At 36.4% G+C, this 22,476-nt stretch overlaps 1 protein-coding gene across 1 annotated transcript; it reads right to left on the bottom strand.

Moving 5' to 3' along the window:
- Positions 1-147: 147 nt before the first annotated feature.
- LOC114263005 (protein THYLAKOID FORMATION1, chloroplastic) lies at positions 148-18,784 on the bottom strand. The gene is made up of 5 exons (XM_082879137.1): positions 18,367-18,784; positions 17,379-17,646; positions 16,609-16,825; positions 1,090-1,205; positions 148-537 (listed from the first exon to the last, which is right to left on the bottom strand). The coding sequence occupies exons 1-5, from the start codon at positions 18,563-18,565 to the stop codon at positions 444-446; spliced, it is 894 nt and encodes a 297-aa protein (XP_082735263.1). The 5' UTR covers positions 18,566-18,784; the 3' UTR covers positions 148-443.
- Positions 18,785-22,476: the final 3,692 nt, after the last annotated feature.

Genomic DNA, 22,476 nt, shown 5'->3' with positions numbered 1-22,476 from the left:
GATCTCTAAACACCAGGATGGGGAGGGGAAGAGAGTCATTAAGATTTTAGATTTCTTACAATTTAGGTTTTTTTCACATACATTTATTAATATCCGTCTCACTAATTTTATACATAATTGCAAAAAAATAATATTATTAAAACCAAATAAAGAAATCTTCATAACATTGCTCTTCATACATTAAAAATAAATAAACAAATCCGTTTGTGTTTCACTAACTACCATTGAATAAAATAGAAGTGGGTTATAACATGGAAAATATGATGATTTAAACACGCAAGCACGATCATGTTGTTAAAGAGGCATCACAATAGTACTACAATCAAATGCATACCCTATTTGCTGCAAGTAGGCCTCAACCATGGAGGTTTCAACTCTTACCTCAAAATAAACAAGAAATTGATGGATGGGGATTACTGCAAGTGACCACAACAATGCTTGAATTATCGTTCTGTGTATTGAGGTTCTCCCAAGCATTTTGTAATTGCCTCATTAGCCTTTTGAGACTCTGCCCTTTCCACCATTTTCTTCTTCTCCCTGAAAACCAATGAGAATTTACTTTTTGAGTTATATGGGGAATTTACTTTCATAAGAACATATGAGGACTAACAGGTGTACATTAATGCCTTGATCATCATTGAAACCAATCCTGGATGCTAGGAAACTATACACACTATTGACGCTAGGGCAACTGAGAAAGCCAGGCTATTAAACTGATTCATGATTTAACCCATCACTGCTTTGGTTTCAAGTGTTCATACGGCGAAAAAACTGCTTCTCAATATGAAGGGACTAGGGGGGATCACTAAAAGCACATGGATACCCGGCAACAATAGATCTTCAAATTTTTCTGTGCTAAGCTTGTAGTTTGTACCCATGAATTTAAGTTCTGCCGATTGCTCCAAAAAAAAAAACTGAAGTCTAGGTCGAGGTATGACCACAGCTGTTTCATCTTTCTTCCTCCCTGTTTTTCCCTTTTTTGTGGCGAACACAGTTTATTTTACTATTGACTTCATGCAAATATGTGGAAAAATAAAGCATACTTGGAGAAATATACTCAATTTGGAGTTGCAATAAACTGAATTTTACCTGTCTACATATTCCTTCAGGAGTTCTTTCGCTTGAACCAGCTTAGACAGCAGATTGCGGTATACATCAAGATCCCGATCCACACCTCGCTTGTTTATGTTCAATGCAACACAAAGCTGCAAGAGACAGATGAAATAGATCAGCCAGATGTCATATTACCAAGAGTGTAATTAGCATGTTGGATGCACACACATATAACTAGATAAAAACAACGCCCAATTAATACACATTTGTAAAATAACTGATGTATTATTATTGATTGATATCTGATTGATTGATTGTTGATATATTTACAATTCCTATATATAGAAGAAAATGTGGTAGTAGGTGTAGGAGTGAAGTGGAGGTGGTAGGTGGAGTGTGTGATAGTGGAGGTGGTAGGTGTGGAGTGTGTGATAGTGGAGGTGGTAGGTGGAGATAAATTCTAACAGCCCCCCGCAAACTCAAGGAGGATAGAAACTAACCAACTTGAGTTTGGAGAGAGGAACAAAATAATAAAATACATAAAAATAAAAGAGGATAGGAGACACTGTATGGTCGTGTCAGACCATTGGTGAAGACACTGGATGGTGGTGTCATAACGTTGTAGAGGACACTGTATGGCGGTGTCAGACCGCTGTAGAAGACAGTTTATGGGGTCATGTCGGACCGTTGTAGAAGACAGTTTATGGGGTCATGTCGGACCGTTGTAGCAGACAATGTGGTGACAGTAGTTGTGACAGTTTACGGAGTCTTGCTGGACCCTTGTAGAAACTAACCGGAATCAATGTCGGGACAGTTTACAGAGTCTTGTCGGACCCTTGTAGAAACTAACCGGAATCTATGTCGGGACAGTTTACAGAGTCTTGTCGGACCCATGAAGGAGCTAACCGGAATCAATGTCGGGACAGTTTACAGAGTCTTGTCGGACCCTTGAAAAAGCTAACCGGAATCAAATGTCGAGACAGTTTACAGAGTCTTGTCGGACCCATAAAGGAGCTAACCGGAATCAATGTCGGGACAGTTTACAGAGTCTTGTCGGACCCATAAAGGAGCTAACCGGAATCAATGTCGGGACAATTTATGGGGTCATGTCGGACCGTTGTGGAAAGGTGCACCCTCAAAAGGTGTGCCCAATTTTGTCAAAAGGCGTGCCCAATTTTGTCAAAAGGCGTGCCATCAAAAGGTGTGCCGGACATGATGGCGAGGCATGTGGGCGCCTTGGCTTGCGCGCCCGTGTTGTCGGCTGGTGGTAAGAGGCGCGCGATGCGCGTGGCTGCCTCGGCTATAAGACGGAGGCTGAGGCTGAGGCAACAAAAAAACTGCGAGAGATATTCTGAGAGAGATTTCTGAGAGAGATTCTGTAACACTCTGTTTTCTGAGAGAGATTTCTGAGAGAGATACTGTGTAACACTCTGTTGCCTAGAAAATGGCTTCATCGTCTTCCCGCGGGCTGCTCACCCTCTTTCCCGACCTCAACGAGTCAACGAGAGAGAGAACTGGTGCGGTGGCACTGGAAACTCAACCAAGCGCCCCGGAGTTTGCTCCGTTGAACTTTCCGATGCGGTCGGTGGAGCAAAGAATGGCAGTGCAGTCGGATGTGGAGGCCAATCAGTATACTCTGAAGGCATGTGTGGAAAGCATGACGGCGGTCACAAACTTGTCGAACCGGCTGCAGAGTAGGACAGATGAGGTGCAGCATTTAAACTCCCAGCTGGCTCTGCTCCAACGCATGTATAAGGATGCGCGAGCAGAGATAAGCGTGCTAAGGGCAGAAAACAAGGAGCTGAAGCGGAAGGCCACCGTGATGTTCCGTTTTGGAGGTCCTCCATATGCTGTAGTGGAGGAGCAGGGGGGAGTGAACGTGCTCGGTGGACTAGGAAGCACGGAGGCAGCACCGTCAAGGACCGCCCAGGACGGAGGCAAAAAGAAGAGACCTGCAGCAGAGTAGAGAAGAAAAACCCACTGTGGGTGTGGGTGTTTTTTTTTTTTTTTTTTTTTTTTTTGTAAAATGGTGATCGGGGTTGATTCCCAATATGAATAAAATATGGTGTGTTGTGCAAATATGGAACTTGGTTTTTTTTTTTTTTTTTTTTTTTTTTTTTTTTTTTTTTTTTTTTTGGTAATAAGAATAAGAAGATGAACCAAGGCATGGACAGCATCATTATGGCAAGTGGAGAAGGTTGGAAAAGGGAAGAGAAAAAATAAAGAAAGGTAAAGTGATTTTTTTTAAAAAAAAAAAGGTAAATGGATGTATGTGCGGTGGAAAAGTGAGGCACTCATCTTATTAAAATATAGAAAGTGGTGGAAAAGTGAGGCACTCATCTTATTAAAATATAGAAAGTGGGAGTGTGTGGCAGATTAAATATATAAATAAAAAACGTCTGCAGATGGACTGTCAATCAGTGGGCTTTGAGGCATGGGTGATCAAAAGCTGGTTGATGAGAGATGTGTATACAGTCAATGATATCCCCATCTGGACCCTTAATGCTTTTAAGGGGAGGTTTGTTCAAGCGGTTTAGGTGCTTCTCGACCTCATGCTTCTGCCTGTAAACAGGCAACCTAAACATGCGCTCATAGGCTCCTCCTTGGTACACAGCCATCTTCTTCATCAGCTCGAGTCTTGTCTTCTGGTATGAGTGGCTCCCGGTGGAGATCAAACGGCGGCGTTATACATACGCTCGGCGCAGTACAACCCAGAAAAAAAAAAAACTTTAAACCCGAGGGTTTCCAAGTCAGGCTTCGCAGCCCGAATCGCATTCGCGAACTGAATCGTCCCGGCCAAAACGATCTGTTTGTGGATAAACGAATCGAAATTAAGCTGGACTGTTTCGATCAAGCGATTCACATTGATTTTGATATCGACGAAGACATAGAGGCAAGGGATCGAAGTGTTGTCAATGGGGACGAGGCAGCTGTGGCCGTAGTGAATGAGGAGGTCGGCGGAGAGTGCGGCGGCGGAGAGATCGTCGACGCAACAAGCGCCGTAGGTGACGTTGCCGAGGATGAAGCAGGATTCGACGGCGGCGAAGGAAGTTGCTGTTGTTGATAGTTCTGTATCAGGGTTTTGAGGTGGTGGTGGTGAGAGCTCTGCTTCTGCCTTGTTCTCCATTTTCAGTCGCAGTTGGGAGGGAGAGCGAGAGAGAGAGAGAAAAGGCATGTGTAGAGGTCCGGCGGGCGGCCAAGGCGAGGTTGCCGCCCGCTGGTGAAGCAGAATTACTAGCTTCTTAACCTTGCTCTGATACCATGTAAAATAACTGATGTATTATTATTGATTGATATCTGATTGATTGATTGTTGATATATTTACAATTCCTATATATAGAAGAAAATGTGGTAGTAGGTGTAGGAGTGAAGTGGAGGTGGTAGGTGGAGTGTGTGATAGTGGAGGTGGTAGGTGTGGAGTGTGTGATAGTGGAGGTGGTAGGTGGAGATAAATTCTAACAACATTAATGTGTGTTTGGGAGGGAAAAGATTAAGTACACACCTAACCTTTAGCATAATGCACAAAGTGGTGGCCCCAAGACTTGAAACCATAACCTTAAGGTTATTAGGCCAAGTCTTAACCATTGAACCAAGTCTTAACCATAACATATAACTAGATATTGGACATTTTTTTGACATATGTAGTTGGACAGTTAACATTAATACTATAATGAAACTTTCAAATTTGTCTGACGCAAATATCATTTTCTTACAAGGATAAACATGCCATATGTGATAGCTCGTCATCAAGTTAGTTGATAATAGATGGAAACTAGAACGGAATTCAGATGGACAAAATCATGCATCATTTCTATGTAAACCACACAGATAAAATCATTCTCTCATTTTGAATAACATTTGAAGTGTGTTTTCCTTTCTTTGTATAGCATCCCTCCCTCCTCCCCCCACAAGGTGATAAAAGAAAGAAAAGGAGAGATAATATGAATACACATGAATATACTGCAACAGATGGATTTATTTTAAATTTAAACAATAAGGAAGCAAAAGTTGAAGGAAAATAAAATAAAACAATACAAAAATTGAAGATGCCCACATTATACTCCCCAACCCAGTGTTATTAAAGGTGCACCTAGGCCCAAGTTCCATCCAAGCCCAAGGTTTGTGCCTCGTAGTGTTCCAGGCCAAGTGACTTCAATAAGGTGCGCCTAGGCGTGCATCTAGGCCCAAGTCCGGCCAAGCCCAAGATTTGCACCTTGTAGTGTTCTAGACCAAGCGACTATGATAAGGCGCCTGACTGGCCCAAAGCTTGCTTCTTGAAGGTTTTTTTTTTTTATTGTTGCTTTAATTGGTTTTGTTTAAAATATGACCATTAATTTAATATGGTGCAGCCACAGAAGATCCCTATTTTTATTACAGTTGCCAATATATTGGACATTCAACCCCAAATCAATGATAGAAGAAAAATTAACCTAATTTCTAATCTCCAAAAAACACTAAATGTTTAACATTTCATTTTATTTATGTTGAACCCTAAACTATTTACTTATATTAAATTTTTTTTTTTCCCGTACAAGGTGTGCCTCACTTCGGTGAAGCTTGTGCCTTGCCTTGCGCCTTGAGCCTAGGCCTCGGCCCCAAGAGACCTTGGCGCCTTGGTGCGCCTATCGCCTTTAATAACACTGCCCCAACCCTTGACTCAACCTCCAAACTCATCACCAATCAAACTCCAGCACCAATTGGAACCTGGTTTCTCCTTGTTCACACCGTGGTTTGTACATGTAGAGCAGCATCACTAGTTGGATGGCAACATGTTTGTCCACACTGACACTGTCCAACAATGCCAAAATCCCTAATCTTTACCACAAAAATCAATCACCAGATGAATTTGCAGCATCATTCTGAATTTATAACATTTTAAATTACAGCCCTCAAGGAATTCCATAGAGCATGTCAGTCGACCTAATATTATGAGTGTAAAGGTTGCATAACTCCCACTCTTAGTAAAAATAATAAATAAAAGAAAGAAACATTGCCAAACTGCCACCGTATTCATACCACAAAGTGTATGTACTGTGTTATTTCCATAAATTGAATGGACATTACATCCTTTCCTCAGTATCTCAACTACCTTCATGAAAACTTCAGGCTCTCTGAATGACCCCGTCATAAATTAGTCTGGTCTTTTGTGGATTGACGACACCTAGGGTCTTTTGGAGCACAAAATCATATGGAAAGGTAATAATTTCTTAATCAGATTACTACTGGCATTGCCATTGGAGAAGAAAAAGGAGAGTCTAAGACTCTTTGATGTAAATTTATACTTTTTGAGTTCAGAAGAATCTAAAATGCTTCCACGCTGCACCTTCTCTAAGAAAGCCTTGACCTTTGGTGAATCATAATGAGTCTTCACCAGTTTGGTAGCATCTTTGTAAGGATATTCCTTATGAATCTATCCTCATGCTCCTTATCAACAACCTGGTGCTTTGCTGGAACACACCATAGGCTGGACTTTCAAGTACTATTTCAGATGGGAGTATAAACAAGTAAACTAGCTGAGCTAGCTGCATTCCCAGCTAGTTAGTATGCTTCTTTCACTTACAGCTATCTACAACATTCAGCGGTTGTGTAACTGCTGTTAGAACTCTTTGCTTAATCCGTTATGGATGTTGAAAAGTGAAGATTGGTTCTGAACCAGGTCATGTTGCTATACTTGATAAAGGTTTGTTTCGTAAATAGCATTTTCTAAATTGGGATGTGAAATCAACGCACTGGCCATGCTTTGTGAAAAAGATTCCTTTTAACTTGAAATAGTGTTCTTTGAAGTCAATCACTAAGTCACTTGGATGACACTTTCAAGTATTGAAGAAAGTTGTCCGATGATCGGCGATGAACTATCCAGTGGACCGTTCCAATAAGATTTCAACCTTGAACAAAAATCCATTTTTGATCTATTTCATCTATTCCGTTACTGGAATAGGGAGGATACATGTTACATCACAATTTCAAATCAGAAGAGAGATTTCAAAAAATACCTCTGTAATTCCCAGAACACAAACAATGTTTAGCTAAAAGAGCCTAGGTCACAAATCCTATTTTCGACTTTTGACTATTTCTACTAAACAAGACAAGACAGAACAAGACTGGGAAGGCAATACCATTCTTATCCCGCCCTCTAGCCCCAGTGAATGAGCAAAGCAAGCTATAGCTGAGACCAATCAAGGAAACTTGCCCTGCCACATTGATCATGGAAGTAGGGGATAGAAATGAGAATGGCAAGGAAGAGACGAAGCATGAGACAATCCATTCTATACTTGTGAGAATCGGTTTCACCGACATAACCTCTAACCCAATAAAAAATAGACACTTGTTGGCTCACTTATTTACTATGGAGCATGTGTGTGGGCACTGGTACTGTACGGGTATGTCAATACGGTACAATCTAAAAAAATTGTATAGATACAACTACGTACATACATAAAAAGGTATTTATTTTAATTTGGAGTAACGTAAAAATAAGTATTGTGAATTAGGTTGTTAAGGATCCAACCTATAACTCACATTTTATTGTCAAAAAGTAACATATAAACCAAAGTTAAATTCATTGTATTAAATAATTTACAAGATTCATGCTAAGCATAGTAAAAATCTAATGAAACTAACTTCACTTCTATATAAAAGAAAATATTATTCCGGTTGAGGTATAGCTTGGATATATATTAGGTACCTTGGGGATACAGTAAAAATTAAGAAAAAAAAAAGCATTTAGGTACATGTTTTGTGTATCCAATACGTATATAGAAATACAATGCAAAATACCAGTACCCAATACATACCTGGTACAGGTACGACATTTTTTTGAAGTACCCATGCTTCATAACTTATTTATCATACAAATATAAGGTTGGTTGCTCCACATTGTATCATTCTTTTATGATTACCATTCAAGTATTCAATATCTTCGTCCCCCACCCCCCCAAAACAAGAAAGAAAATATATGCATACTCCCTCCGTCCCAAAATATTAGTCCCTTATTCCATTTTTCATTATCCCAAAATATTAGTCTCTTTTCAAAAATCAAAGATTAAAATAACCTGAATTTTCTATTTTGCCATTCTTTTAAATTTATTACTAATATTTTTGAAGTGTAATAATTATACTACCAACGGGTAGTTTTGAAAAGTTAATATTTTTGAAATGTAATAATTGTTCTACCAAAAAAAGTTGGATTCCCCAAAAGGGACTAATATTATGGAACGGAACGAGTATATATATTCCTTTATCAAAGTCGAGCAAAGCCCAAAAGGCTTCAAAGCAAAGAATGAAGAAAAGTTAGAACAAGTCGTTCGGAATCTTCCTCTCTCCTACCAAGCAAGACAAGATCACCTAACTTTTGTACATAGGAAATGAGACTAGAAGAAGATTCGTCACTGGTCTAGAGATATCCTAGATATAAGAGCAAAAGAGGCCAAGTGGTAGGTAGCCAACCGCAAGACACAAAGGCCTTTAAGCAGAGCTTTCCCACCAAGCACACCTAAGAGAATAGGCATCACATATCACAAAATTCACTTCTGCTTTCAAAAGACAACTTGTGTCCTTATACAAGATTAAGCAAGAAGGCTACTTCACCAAGAAGAACATAAGGGGCATGTTTGATTAGTAAGATTATAGCATAAGATTGGAATTGTTAGTCCATGGACTCACAATCCCATGTTTGATTGCAAATTTTATTAACCGGATGACATGTATGCCAGACATTCAATCCGACAAAATTGGGAAACTTCTAATATTGAGAGGGGATGGGGATCATAATTTCAAGTATGAAAGAAAAAAAACAAAACAAAAAAAAAAAAACAAAATGAATACATACCAAATGATTATCTCACTAATTTAATTAGATAACTAATCCTACACTAATTCATGGGATTATTAATCCTTTCACTATTAATCCTGTTGATCAAATAAGGCCAAGAGGTAATAATCTATTAAATGAGAAGTATGTCACGGACTGGACGCTAGTCATCCTCTCGAGAAGCCGGCTCCACGAGTGGTACTGCATATCCCGTGTATTATGCCCAAGGACCAACCCAGGAGATGCGATATGGATCTATCCTGCCTGCCTGCCTTGTTACTCACAAGCTAATGCGCTTGCAAGGTGTTTGGTGTAAACCTTGCATCCCCAATGAGCCAGTACGTGACATGCTACCACCGCCAATCCGTGGCACCCTCGTCAGGAGGACATTACCCTGCCTGCCTCCATGCTTGTCCATCCCCTACCCATGGGAAACCCGCCCCACGCAGACACCACCCTTGGTGTGGACCCCATAATGAAGGTGCTTGGTGTAAGTCCCATGTACCGTCCCCATCATAGTACTCCTATGCTGGATCTGATACCACTTGTCATGGACTAGGCGCTTGTCATTCTCCCGAGAAGCCGGCTCCACTAGTGGTACTGCATACCCCATGTAATTTATGCCCAAAGACCAACCCAGGAGATGCAATAAGGATCTACCCTGGCTGCCTTACCGCTCACAAACTAATGCGCTTGCAAGTCGTATGGTGTAGAACTCGCACCTCCAATGAGTTGGCACATGACAAGTAGCTCATAAGTGGCTTATAAGTAGAAATCTATGTGAACCAAATTTTGGCATTTCTCTTTTTCTCAAATTTCACATGGTAGTGAACTTTAGGAATATATATATTGGGTTGTCATTTTGCACAAGCAAGCCAAAGCTCCAGGACACAAGACTTATTTTGGCATCCCTACTAACATTGCAAATTACCATAACTTTCTACAAGCACCTGGGGCCTCAAGGATGTTAGCTCCTTAGAGAAGAAAAGATCGATGTTTGTGAATCTAAACTGATGTTCTCAATCATTAGAGAAGAAAAGATCGGCGTTTGTGAATCTAAACAGATGTTTCTCAATCACTAGGCTATGTCAATAGATACAAACTTACTGATATATTTCTCAAACCCAAAATTCAGCTTACCAACAAAAACTTTTTGGCAACCAAGGGACCATAAAATGCCTAAATGGAGATATGTTCTGTCAGTGATTAATGATATTTCTCTGCTAAGCTCAAGTCACCCCTATTTCATACCAAATAATATAGTGCCTGATCTTTGTGTATTCATTTTCCAAGCAACAGAAAACTATATCATTATGGAAAAATAAACATGCAGATAAAGAAATGAAACTTCCTTCCAGAGAATAAAAACCCAAAAGAAAAAATAAAGCCTACGTAAGAAAAGCCCATCTATATAAAAAGTAGTTACTCCCCTTTTACCATACCAGTAATTCTTCATTATTTGGTCTCAAAAACCTAGTATTCTCCACTATATTACACTAGCTAAAACTTTAATATTTTTTTAGTAAATGAGCCATACTGCCAGGGTTTGACATTTGTTGATCTGAACCATCAGACTACCAAATCCTTAATATTGCTTAGTCAGTGACCATACTGCTAGGATCTGGCCTTCATCAACCTGAACCACCAAACTACTAAACCCCCCCAACTCTAATTTCCTTGAAACCTTCCAAAAGGGCAAGGATCAATGTTGATAGTAAACTCAATACCTGATAGTCTTCACCATGTTTGTTTCCAATTTTTTGAAAATACTTTTCAGAAAATTTTACTTTATTGTTTTCCGTATTTTTTTGTTTTTAGTGAATATTTTTAATATTTTAAGCAATTTTTTTTTTAATTTTTAGACACACCTAACATAAATACACTTAAAAAGTATAATTTTTGTGAAAAAAATCTTTAAAAAATTCACTAAATACCAAAAATACAAAAAAAAAAAAAAAATACAAAAATTCAGAATATTTTTCGTATTTTTGTGTATTTATTAATTTTTTCACAAATATTATACTTTTTAGATACATCTAAGTAAGGTACATCTAAAAAAGTAAAAAAAAAATGCTTAAAATTTTAAAAATATTCACTAAAAACAAAAAAAAAAAAACATGAAAAACAAAAAACTCAGTTTTCAAAAAACTAAGCCAAATTCAAAAAACTTAAGCCAAACACACTGATTCAATATAACTCCTCATTATGATCTCTGTAAAGCCACCAATTACCATTAAAAAGTTACCAAGAGAGCATCCATCAAAATTTAAACTGGTTCTCCTCATTGTAAGAGGCAACCAAACCCTCATGATGACCTCAATGGAGACCCTGAACCTGCGGTGGTTGATACCTAAACAGATGCCTAAATAAAAAGGATTGCTCGAATGACCTAGGATCACGTTAATAAAGAAGATTTTATGATATGAAAAAAGGGTCTGTCATAATTATGTAATTCCTTCAATTGCTTTCCATTATATATTTATATTTGAGTCTATATTTAATAATCTACATTTTGTTTTTCAGTCAAGACAGAAACTTTCAAGTTATCAAGGCATAGCTTGCTCTGTTATAGTCATGTTGTTTTAGCCAAGTGCACACTACTGTATCAACAAACTCGAATGGATTCTTTAGTCTTTACAGTTTCTTTGGTTGGTTTTAATTGCTAGTAGGGATCAGTCTGATTGAAGGAATAGGATTAGCTGCTTGTTAAGTTTTTAAGTACATGCATGAAAGTAATTTATCTCTGTCACCTCATTTAAATTGAGATTTTGATGATCTTCTCATTTCTCCTTTGACACATTTTCTCTTACACTTATTTAGCATTTGAGAAGAATATGTAATCAGGCCACAAGAAGTGATATAGCAACTTAGTTTGGACAATGAATGGGAGAAGTGTTGTGCAGAAATCAAATAGTTCTAATCACAAAAAATAAAACAAAACAAAATAAGTAAAGATAATCAATCAAACACAGAACACAAGACATACGTGATTCAACAATATGCCTACGTCCACGGAGGGGAGGAGATCAAATCCACTATCCGCAATAAGGATTATATAGCTCTGAACCTCTCGATTCAACCACTCTACTACGCTGTCACACTGTCTCTCAAACCCTAACAGAAACTATTACATATGTACCTCCAAATCTCTGGGCCGAGGCCCGTAAGAGGCCCCTTACAGTAAATCTAAATGTACAGAAAAACTACAAGACACCTCACAACAATCTCCACCTTGGCTTATATTTCCATAAACCATCCTGAAGAAAATTTGTACATGTCACCATGTAGTACCTAGCCATAGGTACGTCTCTTCAGCCCCTTTATAGGTAAGGGTGCACTACCCTTCATTTCTTTAACAAGAAAGAACATGGATCAAGTCCAACCAATGCTCGAACTTTATGCCTAGAAACCGGCTTTGTCAACATATCAAGATTCAAAAGCACTTTCATCTGTGTGAATCTTTGAAAAAGATACTTCCCCCAAAGAAACTCATTCTATGATCTTGTGATATCATATCACACATCAATGTGCTTTGTTCTTGCATGATATACCTGATACTTGGCCAAATGAAATACCTGATTCTAGGCCAGATCAACGGTGCTCAAACTATCACAATACAACGAAACATTGTCTTGCTTGAACCCAAGCTCACTAATCCGTCTTCTCAGCCAAACTGCTTCTTTTGCTACATTTGTTACTGCCATATGCTCTGCCTCTGTGGTGGATAAAACAACTATATCCAGTAGAGTAGTTTCCAGCAAATTGTGCCACCAGATACATAAACACAAAGCCTGTCATGGACAACCTGAAGTCAAGATCCCCTACATAATCAGTATCCACATAACCCATAACATCTCTAGTAACAATTTTCTGGTCAAACAGGATACTGAAGTCACGAGTGCCCACAAGATATTTAACCACTCTACCACCTTCCAACGCTCTTTCCCTGAATTTTCCAGATATCTACTGACTGCACTGACTGCAAACATATATCAAATCTAGTGCATACCCTCAAATATGTAAAGACAGCTAACTGCATTTGCATATGGCACCTTAGACATGTGCTCTACTTCCTCATCTAAACTAGGACACAACTTTGAAGACAATTTGAAGTGAGCAGCAAGTGGTGTACTAACTGGTTTTGCATCCAACGTGCTAAGCCTCTCTAATACCTTCTTCAAATAACCTTTTAGAGACAACCACAACTTTTTAACCCTCCTATCACGGTGAATCTCAATTCCAAGGACCTTTTTGGCAGCCCAAAGCCAAGATCCTTCCTGTCAAACTCACTACACAACAAAGGCTTCAATTTAACGATTTCCAGCTTACTCTTTGCAGTAACTAACATATCATCAACATAAGGAGCAAGCAAGACATGAACCATCAACAAGCACTCCAAAATAAATGCAAGAGTCATACTCACAGCATATGTACCCATGTGACCCCATGAATGAGTCAAAGTTTGTACCATTGGTTGGGAGACTTCTTCAACCTATATAAGGATTTGTTCAACAAACATACATACTCTTCTTTGCCAGGTTCCTTGAAGCCTTCAGACAGTTGCATATAAATTTGCTCTTCCAAATCTCCATGGAGGAATGCTATAATTACATCGAACTTCTCTAACTCCATGTCATGCATTTTCACCATTGCTAAGATTACCTGAATTGAAGTGTGCTTCACAACTGGTGAAAAGATCTCACTAAAGTCAATTCCCTCTCTATTCGAATAACCTTTAGCAACTAACTGTCCTTGTACTTCTCACCTCTTTTTCTAGCAATGCCTCTTTCTTGTGGTATACCCATTTGTAGCCTACAACATTCTTACCTTTAGGAAATTTCACCAATTCCCAAGTCTTAATTTTCTATACTGATTCCATCTCTTCGGACGTTGCTGCTCTACCCATTTTACTATCTTTCCTGTTTGTAGCATCCTTGAAAGACAATGGACCTCCAATGCCAGTTACTAAAGAAAAACTAGCCATAAATCTATACCCCTATAGAGCTTTGTGAGGTCGTTTTTATCTGCCTCTAGCAACTCTGTAAGGATCTTGCTACTGCTGTAGGTCAATACTAATATCAACATCACCTGTATCACCAGGTGAACCAACCTCATCAAACTCCACTTCAACTGTTAATTTCTCCCTCAAACCATCATTACATGTCTCAACTTCATTCTAATTCCATGAATGCTTCATCAATTGTGATGTCTCTGCTGATCACCTTCTTCTTTGAAACTGGGTCCTATAATCGTAACTTTAACACCATTTTCATAACCAAGAAATATGCATTTTCTTGATTTTGGATCCAGTTTCAAGCATTCTCCACTCTGTACAAGCACATAAACTAGGCAAACAAAAATTCTCAAATTTGAAAAAATCAACTGTTTTACCTGACCAAACCTCTTGCAGAATCTTGAAAACAATGGTTGTTATGATGAAGCTTGTTGTGTTAACTGCCTCTGCCCAAAATATCTTGGCCAACCCTTTTATTTAAACTATACATTTGGCCTTCTGTCAAAATTCTGTTCATTCTTTCTACAACTCCATTCTGCTGTGGACTTTTCCTCATTGTGAAGTGACAAATAATGCCTTTTGATACACAAAACCCCATAAATTCCTTTTCTCTATACTCTTGGCCATTATTTGTTCTAAAGTATTTAATGTTCCTGTCCATCTAAGTTCAACTTGCGCTTTCCATTTCTCAAATATATTGAAAACATCAAACTTATACTTCATAAGGTAAACTCATACCTTCCTATAATCATCAATGAAACTAATGAAGTAATGTGCACCACTTGTGAGAAGAAACTGTCACTGGCCCCCAAACATCTGAGTAGACATAGTCAAGAACACCCTTACTGATATGAGAGCCTGTCTTGAAACTGACAGTGTGCTGCTTCCCATATATACACACTATATTTGCAGAATTCCAGTTTGCACATTTTCATACCCTTCAACAGATTTTTCTTATGAAGCTCCAACATACCACGCTTGCCAATATGACCAAGCCAAATGTGCCAAAGTTGTGTGTCATCCGTGCACGAATCTACCAGCATGGAGACTACTGCTCCATCTACAACTATGTTCCCAACCAATCTATACAGATTTCCCACATTCTGTCCCCACACCTTTGCTAATCTTACTGCTTCACACTTTGCCAAATAATTCAACACACCCACAGAAATTAAATTCTTTCTATGTTCTGGAACATGTCTGACATTAGTTAGGTCCCTCACAACACCATCAAACATCTTGACTATCAATATACCTCTTCCAATGGCCTTTCACAGCTCATCATTACCCTATGAAGCGACGACACATCCCGGACACGTGTCTGAGACATATTTGGCCATCTCTCAATTTTTTTCACGGCCACACCCCAAGACACGTAGGTGACACTTCACAGACACGACAAAAAGAGAGGGAGGAAAAAGTACTGACCCCTATAAGAAAAAGAGGAAAAGGTACTGACTTGGGAGGAAAAGGTATTGACACATCCTGACATTTTTATTCTAGTAAAACCGCATATTAGCTAGGCACGGACGAACTGTTGGTTAAATGACTTGGGATTTCCATTTTTAAATTGCTTTTTCGGTAAGCTTCCTTTTCTTGGGTAGCAGACTTATTGACTGACCTTTTATTTCCTTCTAGATATTTTTTCTAGCTAGATGAGACTTTCAAAAAGGGACTTTTGATTTACCCCATGTGACTCTTCTTTTGCACCTAGTGGAATCCAAAAGGGAAGCAAAGAGAAACAATCAAACAAAAAGAACACAAGATATACGTGGTTCGGCAATATGGGTATAACAGCCTCAACCCTTAAGCCTCTGTAAAAAGCCCCTCACAGTAGTATGAGTATACAGTAAAAAGACAAGACACCTCGCAACAAGAAGAATGCAATAGCAGCCATTTAACTGATCAATTTCAAGTAAGGATGGTATCATCGTCTCTAGCAACTAGGAAGCACAGATATGGATGCAATACGAATACAACAATACATCAAAAAATTTAAAACTAGGATACAAATACGGCCATGGTAATTCTATAATAAAATATATTATTAGTTTGATAAGATTATATATGATATATTATAATTATAGTTTTGAAAAAATTCTAGTTCGGAAAGGGGCTAATGACATTTTATCTGTTAAATTTTAAAACAGCTTCACTTTGTTCCTCAAATTTAAAGTCAGCCCCATATTTCACCTGTTTATTAAAAATTAAAGGAAAAAATAAATAAATAAATTTGCACCTCTACTTGCACTCTCAATTTCTAAATTTTTGTTTCATTTTATTACTATAATCAATCTTGATTTCCTTTAATTTTAAAGTATTAGAGAGTACAAATTAAAACATTATTACAAAATGAAACCAAAATTCAAAAATTAAGGGTTCAATGTGAGACAATTTTAACCCTGAGATACTTATATATCCATCGTGTATCCGTCTCAAATACATATATACATAGAAATAACTATCAGATACGTATGACGCGTGTCCGATACATACGTGTACCATTTTGAATACAAATAAGACGACCTAAATGAAGTATTCAGGTTTCATATAGGTCATATTCAGGTTTCATAGGTCAGCAATGATCATTCTATCATTTGATTAACAACTACAAAAACAATGAAACATAATACAATTTTCAGCAAGTAGATCTCACATATATCAACAGTAGTCCATTGTTTCATCTACTGAAAAACTGCAATAGTGCCGCAGAGGGTAAAGGAGGGTTTACTTGTTCTAAAATGGTGGGCTCTGTAGCATTTGCCAACTCGAGAAGGCGAAACAGACCAATAGCAAAGAAACGACTGTAGCTGAAACTCCCCTTACCCCCAGCTCTTTCTGCAATGTCTTTTAGAATACCTTCAACTTCCCCTTCTCTCGATGAAAAATTAACTAATGAACTAGCATTCTGTGCACGGGCCCATTCCTCTAACTTCTTTGCATCATTTCTGTAGTGAATACAAATATGCAATCACTAAGTCTAGTAAATAAAATTATTTAAGGTTTCTATTCATTACCAAGTGCTAAATAGATTCAGAATTAGAAAATATGGATTACCAATCACTTCTTTCTACAATAAATGAACTAAAGGAAAAATAAAGGTTATTACTCGCACCAAACATTAAAAATTGACAAAATATTTAATGGAACAGTAGGCAGAGCTAGGTCTATTGATCTCATGCAATCAAAAACTTCAATGCTCTACCACAATTTTAGTACCCAACAAGCTTTTATTTTCTAACAGAATATAAGTACTATAGGCACTCCATTAACAGGCTTGTACTTGTAAGCTCATAGGAATTCAATGATGTCCAGAAAATGGAGGTTAGCAAGCTAAAATGTGGAGCATTAATAGAATTACCCATCATGAAACATTAGGTGAAAAAAACTCACAGTTGTTCTACCTTGAGAAAAAAATACTTAACATGCATAACTGCCTACTCATGTTTGGTAGAGGGAAAAAATGAAAGGAAAACTAAAGAGGGAAAAAATTAAAGAGACCTATATTGATCAGGGTCCTCCTTTAGTGCCTTGATATATGCCTGGAAGATGGCCTCTCGATCTTCATCACTTGGGTAGCCTTCCATGAGTTGATCATACACAGTAACAAAACCAAGGGCAAAGACAGCATCATAACAATACGTCCTCTTATACCTCATCAGATGCTGTTGGACTATCAGCTCCTGCAGCACAGTGTTGTAGATACTGGGAATTGGTCGTTTATAAGCATTCAAGAAATTCAACTTTGTTTCTGAAACAGTGGGCACATCTGAAACGTAGTAAATAAAACACATCAAAATTCAAAACACAACGAAAACAAAATTTAACTTAAATTCTTCCAAGAATCATTATGTGGTCATATAGTACAAAACTGTTCTTAGAAAGTATATCGTGCATGCATTCTGTTTGGATTGATGCAAATCTAATTATAACTATGTGTATCTATTTATCATATAGATGTGAATTGATCTCAATTAATGAAAATCAATGCAAAAGACCAGAAAATTAATAGACACTAAATTGTTGCAGAAAGTAAAATTCTCTACTTTATAGCTATCCAAATCTAGGACATTTCCGTATTATCATATAACAAAAGTGTTTATGAAACACCACATAGTCCCATAGTTACTTTTAAGAAAGTATTGATGTAATTCAAACAGAAGTATACTCCGAAGAACTAAAGAAATCATTAGTAAAACCTTCTGTTTGGTAACTGAGAAAATATAAAGAAAAACAAGACAGACAACCAAGAATTCAGTTCAATGCTATATATTCTCATAGCTGATGAACTCAGTGCAATACAACTAAGCCGAATAGCTATTCCATCAGTCATCAGTGTCAGTTCAGTGGAATTTTAATTTAAGCAATCGTGAATCGTGATTAGGGGAAAAATACAAAGTTGGAACTTAAAATTGATTTTGCATCTTCTCAGCATTAGAACAAAGCATTTGAAATATGAATAGAACTCAATCAATTTACATAGCATTACCAGTTCCAGAAGACATGCACCGAATAACCATTGAAGAATTCGAATTCGAAGCTCGAACACCAGCAGAATCGCAGGAAAAGCTCGTGCGGATTCGAAACGCGTCGAAATTGGAGACGAACAGACGAGAAGACGGAACAGAGACTCTCCTCTCAGAGGATTGACCCAATGTGGAGAAAGATAGAGAAGTAACAGCCGCCATGAGAGAGCAAAAGGGAGAGCAGATAAGTTATAGGTTGGAAGATTTTCGAGGGAGATTTTTCAGGATCGGAAGTGGATTCTCATGGTGGAGAGTGTGGAGAGGATGAGAAAATCCGCAGGAAAGAGAAGTCTAATTTTCTCGGAAAATTTAAGAGAGCGGAGGTGTGGTTGGAATGGATATGGAGGCTTATCCAGCGAATCAAAATTTCATAATCTTAACAAGTGGCCAGTATAAGGTGGGCATTTTTGACTTTTTCCTTAAAAAATTAGTTTAAAAAAAATTAAAAAATTTATATGTTTGGATTATTTTTTTAATTTTTTATAAAATTAAAAAAAAATGTAACATAAAATAATAGATAAACATATAAATTTACTTTTATACCCATATTTTTTTGACCAACAAAGCTGCAAGTCGTGTAAGAGCATCTCCAACCGTTAACTATTTTTTTCACTAAATTTGAGTAAAAAATTTTTGATTTCTCAATTTGATATGGGTTGCTCCAACAGTGCATCAAAAGGGAAGGGTCATTCGGTGGGTCGACCGGCCGGTCAATCGGTAAGGTTAATTTTTTTTTTAAAACCTATTTGAACCTTTTGACCTGTTTGAATTTACCTATTTGAAAGGGAACCGGACGACCGGTTGGTCAACCGGCCGGGCATCTGACTAATTGACCGGTTGGTCTCCCCAACGGTAAAACACAGTAAAATAGTGAAATCTGGAACCTGTTCTCACTTTGATGAATTTTTTGTTCCATTCTCATTTTAATACCAATTTGCTGAAACCATTAAAGTTCTAAAAAGTAACTTTTTCACCAAATTTTAAATTTGATGTAAGGTTTGATAAACCGTTGAAGATGACCTAAGAGCATCAATATCAATCTCAATCTCGCCAAAGCATTTTTTCTGTTAATTTGTGGAGTAAAGCCATCAATTTCCTTCTGCATCAAGCTTGCTAGTGCTTGTGCCATTTTAGAACAGGCTGCACTTTCTCGCCACATGTAGCCAGCCTTTGAAGGCTTGACACTGAATTTAAAAAAATAAAATATATAAAACAGTGTTCATCTCTCTTCCACTGTTTTGTTTTTATTTTTTTTTAAATACTATAATTATTATTTATTATACCATATCATGTGATACACCCCATAATTCTTAGATACCAATTATATGTACGTGAGATTTATTATATTAATAAAGTATGTCACATCAAATAGTAAAATATAAATAATCAAAATAGACGATAAATATAGGATTATTCTTTTTGTTTTTACTTATAATTTTTATCCACATATAAACTTAAATTATTTTAGTTTTTGTACATCTCATAAATTAATTCTTGAAATTAAAGTTAACAAAACAGTTATGAAAATGCGATTTCTTAATCTAGGAAAAGTGACTGTATAAAAAATATGACTGTTAAAATATTACCATTATAAAATATGATTGTCCCAAAATTGATGATTTAAAAAATATGATAATCGATAATAGGAACAAAAAAACAAATAAAAGTTATTTAAATAAAATATATATTTTTTAAATATAGAGTTTGATGCAGAAGACATTCAAAAACATAACTAGCTAAAATAAAAAAGTAACTTTTTTAACTAAAATTTATTTAGCTTGATGGGAATGCTCTAATAAGACTCTAATTTTTTTTCTTTTTTTTGTTCGTCTGGCAACGGTTAAGTAGCTGTCACCTATTGCCATATTGCACATCTTACAGTCATAACACGCAACAAATTGTGAAGGCGCAATAAATACATAAACCTTTGTCCATTTGCACTCAAGAATCTCTACCAATGGAGTAAAAACAATTTTTTTCCTACTTTTGATATTGAATTTTTTTTGTACGGTCTTGCTTTTTGGCATCATGATTCCTGGTCAAAAAACTTCACATTTCTTTTTAAAATTCATAATCAAATTAAATTTTTAAAATTCAAAAAATCTTTCATGAATTATTTTCACAATTCATAACTAAACTCTTTTACAAAATTCTTTTTTTTTAAAAAAAATAAATAATAAATCATTCTTTATTTGTTATTTTGTAAAGAACGAAATAATTAAAAATATATATTTAAAATAAATTAATTAAATATTAACAAAATTTTTAAATAATTTATACAAATTTTTACATATGTACAAATCATATTTGTTGATATTGAAAACATTTTTTTCACATTTGGGATGACGATTTTGATCAAAATATTTCAAAATTCTTTTCAAAACTCATAACCAAACTAAAGTTGTAAAATTCAAAAACTCTTATAACAATTCATTTTGAAAACTCATAACCCAACTATTTGCGCAACTCTTTTTGTAAAAATAATAATAATAATAATAATTTTGTTTTTTGTTTGTTCTGGAAATAAATGCATATTACAAAAACAAAAAAAATATTTTCAAAGTTGTATAAAATAACAACAATTTGAAATATTTAACGAAAAAAATAAACCCAACACAAAGCAGAAATATTTTTATTAAATCATTTTACTACCTTTCTTAACAATTGTAATCATTTGTTTTGATATTGAAAATATTTTGGTACCATTTGGTTTTATTTTGAGATCATGATTTTGATCCAAACAAAATTTAAAAGTCTTTTCAAAACTCATTACACAAATGGTATTATTACTACCATTTAGACGGTCTTTTAAATATAACAAAATAAATTTTTTTTTGTTCCGTAAATAAATAAATCTTTAAAAAAATTTATCTTTTTTTTATCCTCAACGTTTCATGACATAACAAATTTTTTATATCTTTAACCAAAAACATCATAATGTTAGAAATTTTAAATTTGTAAAATATGATGTTAACCCTTTCACGTGACGTTTCAAATTTTGATAATATAATAAAATGATACACCGGAGTTTAACTAGCAGATACATATCATTTTTATGCACAAAATACAAATAATTATACTAAAAGAAAATATTAATAATAGTTACAGATAAAATTCTTCAACCCTTTAAATACAGATCAGTTCCTTGACACAAAAAGATTATCTCAAATACAGGAAATATAAAATCTAATCTCTAAGGCAGCCATAGTTTTGCAAAGCTTTTAGGGATTCTGCTCTCAGTGTAAAACTCGCATTCACCTGACATAAAACGCCATGAGCTTAGAATGTCCAGTAAACACACACACCCCGACCCTTTTCCCATTCTAAATACACAAGTAACATAACGCCACGATCATAACATACAGCGAAAAGCACTAATTAAGCAGAGCTTATAATTAAATTTCAGTTCTCATGAATAATAGTCAATTTTAGTTAGTTCTAGGCAACTCCCCGCAGAATGTCGTTCTTACCCAACCACTAACACTGGCTACAAGCAATTCTAACTCCCCCTTGGTTAATACCATACCAATGCATCGCTTGTTGGAACAATCTTCTGTATAAATAAAATAAATTGAAACTAATTCAAACAAAATAAAATAAAAACTTACAAATTTTATTTTGATGAACCAAACGAAAAATAAAAGGCCAAGTCGAGTGTGTGACACTCTGTCCTTAAGACAGATTCGCCCCGCTACGGTGCTTACGATTGAGTGGCATCTATCTCCTAAGATACAATGATCTTCACAAACTTGTAGTTGCACTCCACACAAATTTGTACGGCGAACTAGAACCTTGTGTTCTTATACTCTCTTTATTTTATCTCTAAAACTATAATGAAGATTAAAATGCAAAGGAGAAAATTCTGAACAGCAATATGAAAATTGCAGACTGATTTTCGAATCCAAAAACACTGCTGGAATGTTGGTATTTATAGGTAGCACAAGTGCTGTCCGAACAGGTATAAAATTCAAATGAACAGGTGTGGTTTGAATCCAACAGGTGCTATTTTGAAAACAAACAGATATTCTGCTAGGTTTTGAATCTGTTCGGAAGTAACAGATTTGTAACTGCTG

Source organism: Camellia sinensis, chromosome 7 (genome assembly GCF_055761805.1).
Source record: "Camellia sinensis isolate YWXY chromosome 7, ASM5576180v1, whole genome shotgun sequence".
Lineage (NCBI taxonomy): Eukaryota > Viridiplantae > Streptophyta > Magnoliopsida > Ericales > Theaceae > Camellia > Camellia sinensis.
This window is presented reverse-complemented; position numbering and strand designations above follow the sequence as displayed.